Here is a 16,507-nt window from a genome sequence, read left to right on the forward strand (position 1 = left end):
TCCACAGGTGGTGGTTGTGCTTACAGCCCAACATCGTGCAGGACGTTTGGCATTTGCCAGAGAACACCAAGATTGGCAAATTCGCCACTGGCGCCCTTTGCTCTTCACAGATGAAAGCAGGTTCACACTGAGCACATGTGACAGACGTGACAGAGTCTGGAGACGCCGTGGAGAACGTTCTGCTGCCTGCAACATCCTCCAGCATGACCGGTTTGGCGGTGGGTCAGTCATGGTGTGGGGTGGCATTTCTTTGGGGGGCCGCACAGCCCTCCATGTGCTCGCCAGAGGTAGCCTGACTGCCATTAGGTACCGAGATGAGATCCTCAGACCCCTTGTGAGACCATATGCTGGTGCGGTTGGCCCTGGGTTCCTCCTAATGCAAGACAATGCTAGACCTCATGTGGCTGGAGTGTGTCAGTAGTTCCTGCAAGAGGAAGGCATTGATGCTATGGACTGGCCCGCCCGTTCCCCAGACCTGAATCCAATTGAGCACATTCGGGACATCATGTCTCGCTCCATCCACCAACGCCACGTTGCACCACAGACTGTCCAGGAGTTGGCGGATGCTTTAGTCCAGGTCTGGGAGGAGATCCCTCAGGAGACCATCCGCCACCTCATCAGGAGCATGCCCAGGCATTGTAGGGAGGTCATACAGGCATGTGGAGGCCACACACACTACTGAGCCTCATTTTGACTTGTTTTAAGGACATTACATCAAAGTTGGATCAGCCTGTAGTGTGGTTTTCCACTTTAATTTTGAGGGTGACTCCAAATCCAGACCTCCATGGGTTGATAAATTTGATTTCCATTGATAATTTTTGTGTGATTTTGTTGTCAGCACATTCAACTATGTAAAGAAAAAAGTATTTAATAAGATTATTTCATTCATTCAGATCTAGGATGTGTTATTTTAGTGTTCCCTTCATTATTTTGAGCAGTGTATAATGTCATGTAATATTTTAAATTGTATATAACTGCCTTAATGTTGCAGGACCCCAGGAAGAGTGGGAATGGGGATCCTTAATAAATACAAATACAGTCTTGTCCCATCACTGCAACTCCCCTACGGACTCGGGAGAGGCGAATGTCGAGAGCCATGCGTCCTCCGCAACACGACCCTGCCAAACCGCACTGCTTCTTGACACACTGCACGCTTAACCCTAAAGCCAGCCGCACCAATGTGTCGGAGGAAACACCGTACAACTGGCAACTGAAGTCAGCTTGCAGGCGCCCAGCCCGCCACAAGGAGTCGCTAGAGCGCGATGGGACAAGGAAATCCCGGCCGGCCAATCCCTCCCCTAAAATGGACGACGCTGGGCCAATTGTGCGTCGCCTCATGGGTCTCCCAGTCACGGCCGGCTGTAACACAGCCTGGGATCGAACCCGGGGCTGTAGGGACGCCTCAAGAACTGCAATGCAGTGCCTTAGACCGCTGCGCCACTCGGGAGGCCCCTTTATAAGTACATTTGACTGATTGATTGTAATGTTGGTTCTTACCATTGTGAGACATGCCCACCACCAGGCACTTCTGAAAGCGACAGTACTGACACTTGTTGCGGCTCTTCTTGTGGATGCGACAGTGCAGGTCACAGTGGTCATAAACCAGCTTCAACCGGATGGTCCGGCGGAAGAACCCCTGGACATAGAGACACACAGGGTTTATTAGAGAAGAAAGGGAGAAACATGAGATAAAATATTAATTGTAAATGGGCACAACTTAACAATTCTTCTGGTGTTTTTTTCTCTTGGTTGTTCTATGCCTTGCTCTAAGCAGTAGGAAGCAGAATATTCAGTCAACCTTTTGATCTGTTCCTGATTATGGATTATTATTTATCAAAGTGCAGCTGCTACTACTCATAACCCTTTGGATGCCATCTACCATAGTGCCTTTCGTTTTGTTACAGGGGACAGTTTGATACTCATCACTGCATCCTGTACCAAAAGGTTGGTTGGACTTCACTAAAGACCCGTAGATCTCTACATTACTCCCTTTTTGTTTACAAGGCCCTACTTCATAAACATCTGTCTTATCTAACTTTGCTGTTGAAGTATAAACACCTGAGTTGTCTAACCCGTTCACAGGATTGGTTAACTCCTGAGGTTCCTAGGGACTCCACCGAGCTAGGTAAATCTGCTTTTAGTTTTAATGCACCATATTGTTGCTGAACAAAATTCAAAATACATTTCATCTTGATGTATTGATTGGGGAAGTATTTGTGGAGGAATGTAACTGTTTTTCTGGGGGATTTGTGATGTTTCATTTGTGCTTCCCATTATTGTATTTTTGTATTTTAATGTGTATATGTTTGGGTACAATGTGTATATTTATGTTGTATTTACAGGGCAAATTTCTAAAAGAAAGATTCAAAGGGATTGACTTGGGCCAGAATGCTTTCTTTAAAACCCCTTCTCAAGACCAGTAATGACGGTAAGACCAGTAATGGCATTAGTAAAGAAATATCTGTCCAACCTTCTCATATCAGCTCTTTCCTATAAATATACCTTTTTTGAAAAAAAATCTAGAACTATTGATTGTTGAATCTTGGCCACTTCTTGTGGTATGGAGCGAGTTGTGTTGTTTTGATTGTAGTGAGCACCGTGTAGTGGCTTCCTTTCCTCTTTACCATAGCCACTGCCCTTGCCTGAAGCGGGGTTGTTTCGGACGCATACAGTCCACACTCAACGTTTCCAAACGGCCAAACATTCAATGAGATCCAGGGATATAGTGCAACAAAAAATGTTTATTCTTCTTATCTAACAAAAAGGTATTCTCCAATCAACTTAAAGCAGAGATTACTTGAAATGCAAATACATAATATAATATGACCTGTCTGTCTGTATTTCTGTATGTCTATATGGTCAAAAAACTATACCGCTCCCGCATCTAGCAAGGACTCCTCCCCCCGAAGGCCCAACTTCCTGCCTTTATACTAACACAATTAACACAGTACAATGAATGGGCAAGAGGGGGGGGCAAAAACTGAGTTACACTAATAACAAATGAATATATCTCAATCCGGTAAATAAATCATAAAGGTACGTACCTAATATTTCATCATATACATTAATATTTAATATATTTACACAAATGTACATGGAGCTCAGTATGTTCAGTCTTTTATACAAAATATGCCCAAATCGGCTCTAACACACCGTCAACAAGTTGTAGCTAGCTCCCCATCCCTGCCCCCTTTGTCTGTGTAATTCTCACTCTGACCTGTGAAAGGTGATGGGGAGGCTTTCCCAGTTAACCATGTAATGGACCTAGCTAGCTAACTAACTACAGAAAGTAGAGGACTTGGCTACATTCTTATTTTGAAGAAATGATATTGATGAGGACGAGTAACTGAGAGGATGATTTGGCATTATCCTAGGCATCAGATAGTGCATGGCGCTCATACACTATATCCTGCCTGGGCTAACAATTCATAGTCATCTTGGGGTCTGTGGGTTATAATCAAAGTGAAATGTGTTCCATCAACATAGTGCTGATATATTTAAACAAATGCCTGTGCAGAGTCTGTGTTGTCCTTTTTTCAGACAATAATGCTCGATGGCAGACATATTGTTCCTGGACTACATGAGGAACCAGCTAGTGTTGTCATGGCTGTCTATCCCTCTCTAGTTGGACAATATGCTGGATAAAGACATGGATGACTCTTTCTAAAGAGGAATTTAATACAACTTTATAATCCTTTGGTTAGAATGAAAAATGTGCCTTCTCCCTTTCTCAACAACAACAAATACACACAAGTTGACAGGGTCAGCAGCAGGGCAGAGCCCCTGGATGGACAGCAATTGTGGGGGGTTAGGTGCCTTGCTCAAAGGCACAATGGCAGCAGATAGTACATGGGATCAATGACCAGCAGTCTTCCAGCTGCCAGTTCAGTTCCATTCCCATTTGTGTTGCCCGGGCCTGGGCTTAAACCATCAACCTTCCAGCTGCCAGTTCAGTTCCATTCCCTACATAAGGGACACCAACGGCATTTGCCGTATGATCGATGAGAAATGTCATATGGCAAATGGACGGCCCCTAACTAGACATCCGCAGTTGCGCTAAAAATAGGCCGACGGCCCAGCCCAGGACTGCTGGTCTGCCTCTCCAACCTCTGTTTCCCCATCCAGGTCCCAAAGGGGTGCATATTCTATTTGTTTCCTAACACTATACAGTTGAATCAAATTATCAATGTATCAAGCATTTAAAAAATGTAATCAGATGTGTAGTGGCCTCTCCTATCATTGCTACGCAGACGACACACAACTAATCTTCTCCTTTCCCCCTTCTGATAACCAGGTGGCGAATCGCATCTCTGCATGTCTGGCAGACATATCAGTGTGGATGACGGATCACCACCTCAAGATGAACCTCGGCAAGACGGAGCTGCTCTTCCTCCCTGGGAAGGACTGCCCGTTCCATGATCTCGCCATCACGGTTGACAACTCTGTTGTGTCCTCCTCCCAGAGAGCGAAGAGCCTTGGCGTGACCCTGGACAACACCCTGTCGTTCTCCGCTAACATCAAGGCGGTGACCCGATCCTGTAGGTTCATGCTCTACAACATTCGGAGAGTACGACCCTGCCTTACACAGGAAGCGGCACAGGTCCTAATCCAGGCACTTGTCATCTCCCGTCTGGATTACTGCAACTCGCTGTTGGCTGGGCTCCCTGCCTGTGCCATTAAACCCCTACAACTCATCCAGAATGCCGCAGCCCGTCTGGTGTTCAACCTTCCCATGTTCTCTCATGTCACCCCGCTCCTCCGCACCCTCCACTGGCTTCCAGTTGAAGCTCGCATCTGCTACAAGACCATGGTGCTTGCCTACGGAGCTGTGAGGGGAACGGCACCTCCGTACCTTCAGGCTCTGATCAGTCCCTACACCCAAACGAGGGCACTACGTTCATCCACCTCTGGCCTGCTGGCCCCCCTACCTCTGCGGAAGCACAGTTCCCGCTCAGCCCAGTCAAAACTGTTTGCTGCTCTGGCACCCCAATGGTGGAACAAGCTCCCCCACGACGCCAGGACAGCGGAGTCACTGACCACCTTCCGGAGACACTTGAAACCCCACCTCTTTAAGGAATACTTGGGATAGGATAAAGTAATCATTCTACCCCCCCCCCCCCCCCCCCTTACCCCACCCCAAAGAAAAAAAAGAAAGAAAAAAAAACATATTGTAAAGTGGTTATCCCACTGGCTATAAGGTGAATGCACCAATTTGTAAGTCGCTCTGGATAAGAGCGTCTGCTAAATTACGTAAATGTAAATGTAAATGTAGTGCTAAGGTGAAAATGTGCACCCCTTTGGGTGCCTAGGACCAGGATCAGGAAACACTGCTCTAGGGATAGGCTATTACGGGACCACTGAATGACTACAATGATTCAAGCCCAGGACGACACTGTGCCATTGTACCCTTGAGCAAGGCACTTAACCCCCACAATTGCTCTCCAGCCAGGGGTGCTGCAGGGTGTTGGGAGAAGCAGACTAAACATTTCCATTATTTATTCTCTCCATGTTCCTGTCTGAAGATGACTCTGCACATCTCTACAGCCACACCACTGTTGCCTCTACTGCACCAACTGTACAAGTATTCCTTGTATTGTACTACACTGCCATTACTGTCTGTATGGCTACTATTTAAGTGTGAACTATCCTGTATCTTCACAACAAATAAACTGAGTTTATTACTATGCCTACTTAAATATTTGACATTGAAAGACTGTCTCTATTACTATGCCTACTTTGAGTATTATTGTGAATGACTTGTTTATTGTGTAATATTGTAATATTGTGAGATACTAATATACAGTATCACATAACATGTTTACTTTGCCAGCAAATGAGAGCGCTAAAATGATACCTTTGAGATGGGTTAAATGGAATACTACCTGAAATGCAGACACTGACATGCCTATAACATCTCACATATAGCCGAATATGAAATTAACTCCTGCAGAATTAAGTATTTCTTGCAGTACAATGATACACCAAATGTTATTTTTGTCTTGGGAAAAGTGGAGCAATATGTTAAGATTTATTTATTTCAGTATGTCGAGCAAATGCAAATATATATGGGTGTCTTATTCAGTGATTGATCTTTTTACATAAGAGCTGTCAGTATTTTGACCATGTAAAACCAAATCAAAATAATAATAATATAATATAATATGCCATTTAGCAGACAATTTTATCCAAAGCGACTTACAGTCATGTGTGCATACATTTTTACGTATGGGTGGTCCCGGGAATTGAACCCACTATCTGGCGTTACAAGTGCAATGATCTACCAATTGAGCTACAGAGGACCACAAAATCAAATCAAATCAAATTGTATTGGTCACATACACATATTTAGCAAATGTTATTGTGGGTGTAGCGAAATGCTTGTGTTCCTAGCTCCAACAATGCAGTAATATCTAACAATTAATTCAATACATATCTAGGAAAACCAAAGCTCCAAAGGCTGGGCCTAATATTGTGTATAAGAGGTCATACAATAAGTTTTGTAGTGATTCCTATGTTGTTGAATATTTGTTGGTCCGTGGTGTGTAATGAGGAGCAAACTGTCACGGATTCTGCCGAGGCTGCTCCTCCTCCTTGCTCGGGCAGGCTTCAGCGTTCATCGTCCCCGGAGTACTAGCTACTGCCGATCGGTGTTTGTCTTGTTCTGTCTTGAGTGGTTACACCTGTTGTCTATTATGTTTGATTGTAGATCCTATATTTACCCATGTCTCACGTTTGGTATTTGTGTGTTATTGTTTGTGTCTAGGCGGTATTGGCATCGCGTTACGTGTGTTGTGTTTTTCCTCCCGGTTCAGAGGTTTTGTTTTGTTCTTTACTATTAGTAAAGTACGTCTGCTAGTATCTCTATTAGTAAAGTACGTCTGCTAGTATCTCTATTAGTAAAGTACGTCTGCTAGTATCTCTATTAGTAAAGTACGTCTGCTAGTATCTCTATTAGTAAAGTACGTCTGCTAGTATCTCTATTAGTAAAGTACGTCTGCTAGTATCTCTGTGTCCTGCGCTTGACTTCACTCACCACATACACGTCGCTTCTGACACAAACATACACTGCACTTGACACATTTATGAAATTGCTTATTCCAGTTACTAATAAGCATGCACCAATTAAGAAATTGACTGTAAAAACTGTTAAATCCCCGTGGATTGATGAGGAAGTGAGAAATTGTATGGTTGAGAGGGATGAGGCAAAAGGAATGGCAAATAGGTCTGACTGCACAACCGATTGACAAACGTACTGTAAATTGAGAAATCATTAGCAAATTTAGGTGTGACATGCCAGCAACAATTGCTGACACTACACATCCAAGTATATCTGACCAAATTATGAAAGACAAGCGTTGTAATTTTGAATTCCGTAAAGTGAGTGTGGAAGAGGTGAACAAATTATTGTTGTCTGACAACTTGGATGGAAAATTGCTGAGGATAATAGCGGACGATATTGCCACTCCTATTTGCCATATTTTCAATTTAAGCCTACTAGAAAGTGTGTGCCCCCAGGCTTGGAGGGAAGCAAAAGTAATTCCGCTACCTAAGAATAGTAAAGCCCCCTTTACTGGCTCAAACAGCTGACCAATTAGCCTGTTACCAACCCTTAGTCAACTATTGAAAAAAAATGTGTTTGACCAGATACAATGCTATTTTACTGTAAACAAATTGACAACATGCTTATAGAAAAGGATATTCAACAAGCACAGCACTTACACAAATGACTGATGATTGGCTGAGAGAAATTGATGATAAAAAGATTGTGGGGGCTGTTTTGTTAGACTTCCGTGTGGCTTTTGACATTATCGATCATAGTCTGTTGCTGGAAAAACGTATGTGTTATGGCTTTACACCCCCTGCTATAATGTGGATAAAGAGTTACTTGTCTAACAGAACACAGAGGGTGTTCTTTAATGGAAGCCTCTCAAACATAATCCAGGTAGAATCAGGAATTCCCCAGGGCAGCTGTCTAGGCCCCTTGCTTTTTTCCATCTTTACTAACAATATGCCACTGGCTTTGAGTAAAGCCAGTGTCTCTATGTATGCAGATGACTCAACACTATACACATCAGCTAATACAGCAACTGAAATAACTGCAACACTTAACAAAGAGTTGCAGTTAGTTTCGGAATGGGTGGCAAGGAATAAGTTAGTTCTGAATATTTCCAAAACTAAAAGCATTGTATTTGGGTCAAATCATTCAATAAACCATGAACCTCAACTACATCTCGTAATGAATAATGTGGAAATTGAGCAAGTTGAGGTGACTAAACTGCTTGGAGTAACCCTGGATTGTAGACTGTCATGGTCAAAACATATTGATACAACAGTAGCTAAGATGGGGAGAAGTATGTCCATAATTAAGCGCTGCTCTGCCTTCTTAACAACACTATTAACAAGGCAGGTCCACATCAGGTAACTGATGCAAGCAGTTAAATCAGATTTAAAAAACAGGTAAAAATACACCTTGTGGAACAGCGGGGACTGTGAAGAGACACACACACAGGTACATACACACATACATATAGACATTCACTCTACACACACGTAAACATGGATGTTGTATTGTAAACATGTGATAGTGGAGTAGTGGCCTGAGGGAACACACTAAATGGATTGGGTAAAGTGTTATGAAATATAATATAGTTTTAAATTGTATATAACTGCCTTAATGTTGCAGGACCCCAGGAAGAGTGGGAATGGGGATCCTTAATAAATACAAATATAAATACAAATACACACAAATATAAAAGTAAAATAATGCAATTAAGAAATATAGAAATATTAGGATGAGCAATGTTGGAGTGCCATTGACTAAATACAGTAGAATAGAAACATTATATACAGTGAGGGAAAAAAGTATTTGATCCTCTGCTGATTTTGCACGTTTGCCCACTGACAAAGACATGATCAGTCTATAATTTTAATGGTAGGTTTATTTGAACAGTGAGAGACAGAATAACAACAACAAAAAAATCCAGAAAAACGCATGTCAAAAATGTTATAAATTGATTTGCATTTTAATGAGGGAAATAAGTATTTGACCCCTCTGCAAAACATGACTTAGTACTTGGTGGCAAAACCCTTGTTGGCAATCACAGAGGTCAGACGTTTCTTGTAGTTGGCCACAAGGTTTGCACACATCTCAGGAGGAATTTTGTCCCACTCCTCTTTGCAGATCTTCTCCAAGTCATTAAGGTTTCGAGACTGACGTTTGGCAACTCAAACCATCAGCTCCTTCCACAGATTTTCTATGGGATTAAGGTCTGAAGACTGGCTAGGCCACTCCATGACCTTAATGTGCTTCTTCTTGAGCCACTCCTTTGTTGCTTTGGCTGTGTGTTTTGGGTCATTGTCATGCTGGAATACCCATCCACGACCCATTTTCAATGCCCTGGCTGAGGGAAGGAGGTTCTCACCCAAGATTTGACGGTACATGGCCCCGTCCATCGTCCCTTTGATGCGGTGAAGTTGTCCTGTCCCCTTAGCAGAAAAACACCCCCAAAGCATAATGGTTCCACCTTCATGTTTGACGGTGGGGATGGTGTTCTCGGGGTCATAGGCAGCATTCCTCCTCCTCCAAACACGGCGAGTTGAGGTGATGCCAAAGAGCTCCATTTTGGTCTCATCTGACCACAACACTTTCACCCAGTTCTCCTCTGAATCATTCAGATGTTCATTGGCAAACTTCCGACGGGCCTGTATATGTGCTTTCTTGAGCAGGGGGACCTTGCGGGCGCTGCAGGATTTCAGTCCTTCACTGCGTAGTGTGTTACCAATTGTTTTCTTGGTGACTATGGTCCCAGCTGCCTTGAGATCATTGACAAGATCCTCCCGTGTAGTTCTGGGCTGATTCCACACCGTTCTCAAGATCATTGCAACTCCACGAGGTGAGATCTTGCATGGAGCCCCAGGCCGAGGGAGATTGACAGTTCTTTTGTGTTTCTTCCATTTGGGAATAATCGCACCAACTGTTGTCACCTTCTCACCAAGCTGCTTGACGATGGTTTTGTAGCCCATTCCAGCCTTGTGTAGGTTTACAATCTTGTCCTTGACATCCTTGGAGAGCTCTTTGGTCTTGGCCATGGTGGAGAGTTTGGAATCTGATTGATTGATTGCTTCTGTGGACAGGTGTCTTTTATACAGGTAAAAAACTGAGATTAGGAGCACTCCCTTTAAGAGTGTGCTCCTAATCTCAGCTCGTTCCTGTATAAAAGACACCTGGGAGCCAGAAATCTTTCTGATTGAGAGGGGGTCAAATACTTATTTCCCTCATTAAAATGCAAATCAATTTATAACATTTTTGACATGCGTTTTTCTGGATTTTGTTGTTGTTATTCTCTCTCTCACTGTTCAAATAAACCTACCATTAAAATTATAGACTGATCATTTCTTTGTCAGTGGGCAAACGTACAAAATCAGCAGGGGATCAAATACTTTTTTCCCTCACTGTACATATGAAATGAGTAAAGCAGTATGTAAACATTATTAAAGGTACCAGTGTTCCATTATTAAAGTAACCAGTGATTCCATGTCTATGTACATAGGGTAGCAGCCTCTAAGGTGCAGGGTTGAGTAACCGTGTGGTCGCCAGCTAGTGATGGCTATTTAACAGTCTGATGGCCTTGAGATAGAAGCTGTTTTTCAGTCTCTCGGTCCCAGCTTTGATGCACCTGTACTGACCTCGCCTTCTGGAAGATAACGGGGTGAACAGGCCGTGGCTCGGGTGGTTGATGTCCTTGATGAACTTTTTGGCCTTCCTGTGACATCGGGTGCTGGAGGTGTCCTGGAGGGCAGACAGTGTGCCCCCGGTGATGTGTTGGGCAGACCGCACCACCCTCTGGAGAGCCCTGCGGTTGCGGGCGGTGCAGTTGCTGTACCAGGCGGTGATACAGCCTGACAGGATGCTCTGAATTGTGCATCTGTAAAGGTTTGTGAGGTTCTTAGGGGCCAAACTGAATTTATTCAGCCTCCTGAGGTTGAAGAGGCGCTGTTGAGCCTTCTTCACCACACTGTCTGTGTCGGTGGACCATTTCAGATTGTCAGTAATGTGTACGCCAAGGAACTTGAAGCACTTCACCTTCTCCACTGCGGTCCCGTCGATGTGGATAGGGGCATGCTCCCTCTGAAGTCCACGATCAGCTCCTTGATTGTGGAATACAGGAAAAAGAGGACTGAGCACGCCCCAATTCTCATCGACGGGGCTGTAGTGGAGCAGGTTGAGAGCTTCAAGTTCCTTGGTGTCCACATCAGCAACAAACTATCATGGTCCAAACACACCAAGACAGTCATGAAGAGGGCACAACAAATGCCTATTCCCCCTCAGGAGACTGAAAAGATTTGGCATGGGTCCTCAGATCCTCAAAAAGTTATACAGCTGCACCATCGAGAGCATCCTGACTGGTTGCATCACCGCCTGGTATGGCAACTGCTTGGCCTCCGACCGCAAGTCACTACAGAGGGTAGGGCGTATGGCCCAGTACATCACTGGGGCCAAGCTTCCTGCCATCCAGGACCTCTATACCAGGCGGTGTCAGAGGAAGCCCTAAAAATTGTCAAAGAATCCAGCCACCCAAGTCATAGACTGTTCTCTCTGCTACCGCACAGCAAGCGGTACCGGAGCACCAAGTCTAGGTCCAAAAGGCTTCTTAACAGCTTCTACCCCGAAGCCATAAGCCTCCTGAACAGCTAATCAAAGGGCTACCTGTACTATTTGCATTGTCCCCCCACCCCATCTTTTACACTGCTGCTACTCTCTGTTTATTATCAATGCATAGTCACTTTAACTTTACCTACAGTACATGTACATATTACCTTAATTACCTCGACTAACCGGTGCCCCCGCACATTGACTCTGTACCGGTACCCCCCTGTATATAGCTGTATATAGCCTGTATATTGACTCTGTACTGGTACCCCCTGTATATAGCCTGTATATAGCCTGTATATTGACTCTGTACCGGTACCCCCTGTATATAGCTGTATATAGCCTGTATATTGACTCTGTACCGGTACCCCCTGTATATAGCTGTATATAGCCTGTATATTGACTCTGTACTGGTACCCCCTGTATATAGCCTGTATATTGACTCTGTACCGGTACCCCCTGTATATAGCTGTATATAGCCTGTATATTGACTCTGTACCGGTACCCCTGTATATAGCCTGTATATTGACTCTGTACCGGTACCCCCTGTATATAGCCTGTATATTGACTCTGTACTGGTACCCCCTGTATATAGCCTGTATATTGACTCTGTACCGGTACATTTACATTTACATTTACATTTTAGTCATTTAGCAGACGCTCTTATCCAGAGCGACTTACAGGAGCAATTAGGGTTAAGTGCCTTGCTCAAGGGCACATCGGCAGATTTTTCACCTAGTCGGCTCGGGGATTAGAACCAGCGACCTTTCGGTTACTGGCACAACGCTCTTAACCACTAAGCTACCTGCCGCTACCTTCCCTTTACTAATCATATACAGGGTACCCCTGTATATAGCTGTATATAGCCTGTATATTGACTCTGTACCGGTACCCCTGTATATAGTCTGTATATTGACTCTGTACTGGTACCCCCTGTATATAGCCTGTATATAGCCTGTATATTGACTCTGTACTGGTACCCCCTGTATATAGCCTGTATATAGCCTGTATATTGACTCTGTACCGGTACCCCTGTATATAGCTGTATATAGCCTGTATATTGACTCTGTACTGGTACCCCCTGTATATAGCCTGTATATTGACTCTGTACCGGTACCCCCTGTATATAGCCTGTATATAGCCTGTATATTGACTCTGTACTGGTACCCCCTGTATATAGCCTGTATATAGCCTGTATATTGACTCTGTACTGGTACCCCCTGTATATAGCCTGTATATAGCCTGTATATTGACTCTGTACCGGTACCCCTGTATATAGCTGTATATAGCCTGTATATTGACTCTGTACTGGTACCCCCTGTATATAGCCTGTATATTGACTCTGTACCGGTACCCCCTGTATATAGCCTGTATATAGCCTGTATATTGACTCTGTACTGGTACCCCCTGTATATAGCCTGTATATAGCCTGTATATTGACTCTGTACCGGTACCCCCTGTATATAGCCTGTATATTGACTCTGTACCGGTACCCCTGTATATAGTCTGTATATTGACTCTGTACTGGTACCCCCTGTATATAGCCTGTATATAGCCTGTATATTGACTCTGTACCGGTACCCCCTGTATCTAGCCTGTATATTGACTCCCTAACCCTAAATCTAGCCTGTATATTGACTCCCTAACCCTAACCCTGTATCTAGCCTGTATATTGACTCCCTAACCCTAACCCTGTATCTAGCCTGTATATTGACTCCCTAACCAATAATAAAAGTATAATTATAATTATAATACCTGGTATTTATATAGTGATTTTCAAGGACCCAACATAGAAAGAGGAAACTGGGGAGAGACTGAGGCTCCACCTCAATAAATAATGTTTTAAACGTCTGACCCTGGTTGGCTGACCCCAGCAGCTCCTGGCTTCTATCCTGATCCTAGTACTAACGTATCACAAGACAACAGAACAATGACTACTGACTCACTGCTAACACTCTGCTTTGAAGTAGTTACACACACTGCTAACATTCTGCCTTCCAGTAGATACACACACTGCTAACCACACTGACTGGCACAGTGTATTGATACATGAATGACTGTAAACACATTTATGTTTTCTTGAAAGCGACCAAATATTTATCGGAAGATAAGATCTGTTTCAGAGAATGAACAGTGGAAATATGCCTCACACCTCTGGTCGCCCTTCGTATGATTATTTTTATTCAGAGACGTTGTGTCAGTCTGTCTAGAATGTTCTGCCATTGCAGGCTGTGCTACTCAGAGCAGAATGGGGGAAGGAAGTCATCTATGAGTTGTGGTTAAAGTGACAGACAGACACACATGAAGTGTAAGAAATGTTTCACTTGGTTGAGAGCAGGCAACCTTTGACCCTGTCTGTCTGTCTGCATGAATTTAACCCACTTTAGGGTGTGAGGTGTGGTTCGGTGAGGTTAGGTTAGGTGAGGTTAGTTTAGGTTAGGTGAGGTGAGGTGAGGTGAGGTGAGGTGAGGTTAGGTTAGGTGAGGTGAGGTTAGCTTAGGTGAATTTAGGTGAGGTTAGGTGAGGTTAGGTGACGTTAGGTGAGGTTAGGTGAGGTGAGGTGAGGTTAGGTTAGGTGAGGTTAGGTTAGGTGAGGTTATGTGAGGTGAGGTTAGGTGAGGTGAGGTTGGGTTAGACCACACAGGTTAACAAAGGAGAATAAGGGGACACACACACTCACACACTCTCACACACACACACACACACTCTCACACACACTCTCACACACACACTCACAGTAGTCGTACCTTACACCCTTCACAGGCATGGACTCCGTAGTGGAAGCCAGAAGCTTTATCTCCACAGACTCTACACTCTATGTTGAGTAGGGAAGCTGTGGCGTCGTCCTGTAGCTTGGAGTAGAGAGGACTGCTGTCTGAGTACTGGGAAGGAGACTCTGGCTCCAGCTTTATACAACCTGGGGGACAGAACAGACACAGAGCTTTATACAGCCTGAGGGACAGAACAGACACAGAGCTTTATACAGCCTGAGGGACAGAACAGACACAGAGCTTTATACAGCCTGGGGGACAGAACAGACACAGAGCTTTATACAGCCTGAGGGACAGAACAGACACAGAGCTTTATACAGCCTGAGGGACAGAACAGACACAGAGCTTTATACAACCTGGGGGACAGAACAGACAGACACACTGACACACAGACAGAGCAGGGTCACACAACATGCACATTCATATAGAATAGATGTTGTTGTGTTTGTTATATTTAGGGTTAGGGTTAGGGTTAGGGTTAGGCTAACCCTAACCCACACACAGGTCTCACCGTGTCCCTCTTGAACCTGGCTGTGGTTGTACATGTAGTCCATGTATGTGAGGTGGTGGCCCAGGTCAGGGCTGGAGCCAGGGCTGGGGCAGGGCTGGTAACCCTGGCCAGGTCTAGGGCTGAGGTGACTAGGGCTGGGGCAGGGCTGGTAACCCTGGCCAGGTCTAGGGCTGAGGTGACTGGGGCTGTAGCTGGCTTGGTAGTGGTGGGCCTGGGTGGGTCTGGGTCTGGGTCTGGGGCTGGGGCTGGCTTGGTAGTGGTGGGCCTGGGTGGGTCTGGGTCTGGAGCTGGTGGGTCCGTGTTCGTAGTCCAGGCTAGTGTAGTCCAGGGTGGTGAATGGTTTCATATCCAGAGAGTGAGAACTGTCATCAAGCTCCTCCAGGTTTACAGGGGTCAGACTGAAGCCCATCGGCCATGCGAGGAGCTGGGTATCCACCATGTCTGTTAGAGAGAGAGAGAGAGAGAGGAAGAGAGGGGGGAGGGGGAGAGAGGGGGTGAGAGAGGAAGAAAGGGGGGAGGGAGGGGGGGACGAGAGGGGGAGAGAGAGAGAGAGGGGGAAGGGAGGGAGGGAGGGAGGGAGGGAGGGAGGGAGGAGAAGAGAGGGGGGAGGGAGGGGGAGAGAGAGAGAGAGGGGGGAGGGAGGGAGGGAGGGAGGGAGGGAGGGAGGGAGGGAGGGGGGAGAGGGGGTGAGGGAGGGAGGGAGGGAGGGAGGGATGGAGGGGGGGAGGGGGGAGGGGGGGAGGGAGGGGACGAGAGGGGGAGAGAGAGAGAGAGAGTCAGGATCTGTGTGTGTGTGTGTGTGTGTGTGTGTGTGTGTGTGTGTATGTGTGTGTGTGTGTGTGTGTGTGTGTGTGTGTGTAAACCCAGGGGTCCAGATGTCTGTGTTATCTAGTAAACAGTGTGACTCTGTGGTAAAAGAAGAACTCTGATACAAGTCCTCCCTTCTGTTTCCCTCAGGCTTGTTGTCACTGTGAGACCATTTCAGACAGATTGAAAACATCTTTGTGAGCTCTTTGTTGTACTGTAATAAACCTTCTGCATGCTGGCCATCAATACCATTTCATACCCTCTTAGTCTACAGAACTGTGTTCATAACAGGGAACCTCCGAGTGTAGTCTACAGAACTGTGTTCATAGCAGGGAACCTCCGAGTGTAGTCTACAGAACTGTGTTCATAGCAGGGAACCTCCGGGTGTAGTCTACAGATCTGTGTTCATAGCAGGGAACCTCTGAGTGTAGTCTACAGAACTGTGTTCATAGCAGGGAACCTCCGGGTGTAGTCTACAGATCTGTGTTCATAGCAGGGAACCTCCGAGTGTAGTCTACAGATCTGTGTTCATAGCAGGGAACCTCCGAGTGTAGTCTACAGATCTGTGTTCATAACAGGGAACCTCCGAGTGTAGTCTACAGATCTGTGTTCATAGTAGGGAACCTCTGAGTGTAGTCTACAGATCTGTGTTCATAGTAGGGAACCTCCGAGTGTAGTCTACAGAACTGTGTTCAATCTCCGAACTGAAGATATCCTGTGAGATTGTGAACTGAACTCTAACTTGGTTGATCCCCCAATCAGTGACTG

At 45.3% G+C, this 16,507-nt stretch overlaps 1 protein-coding gene across 1 annotated transcript in view; it reads right to left on the minus strand.

Moving 5' to 3' along the window:
* The window catches only part of pparg (peroxisome proliferator-activated receptor gamma), a 227,358-nt gene that overhangs the window by 139,959 nt on the left and 70,892 nt on the right, over nt 1-16,507 (minus strand). Inside the window, exons 2-4 of the mRNA XM_084167902.1 lie at nt 14,933-15,373; nt 14,398-14,567; nt 1,498-1,636 (exon numbers count right to left, since the gene is read on the minus strand). Of these exons, the coding sequence (XP_084024028.1) occupies nt 1,498-1,636; nt 14,398-14,567; nt 14,933-15,371 (748 nt within the window). The 5' untranslated portion in view covers nt 15,372-15,373. The remainder of the gene's footprint in view (nt 1-1,497; nt 1,637-14,397; nt 14,568-14,932; nt 15,374-16,507) is intronic.

The sequence above is a fragment of the Coregonus lavaretus genome (assembly GCF_964263955.1).
Source record: "Coregonus lavaretus genome assembly, chromosome: 8".
Lineage (NCBI taxonomy): Eukaryota > Metazoa > Chordata > Actinopteri > Salmoniformes > Salmonidae > Coregonus > Coregonus lavaretus.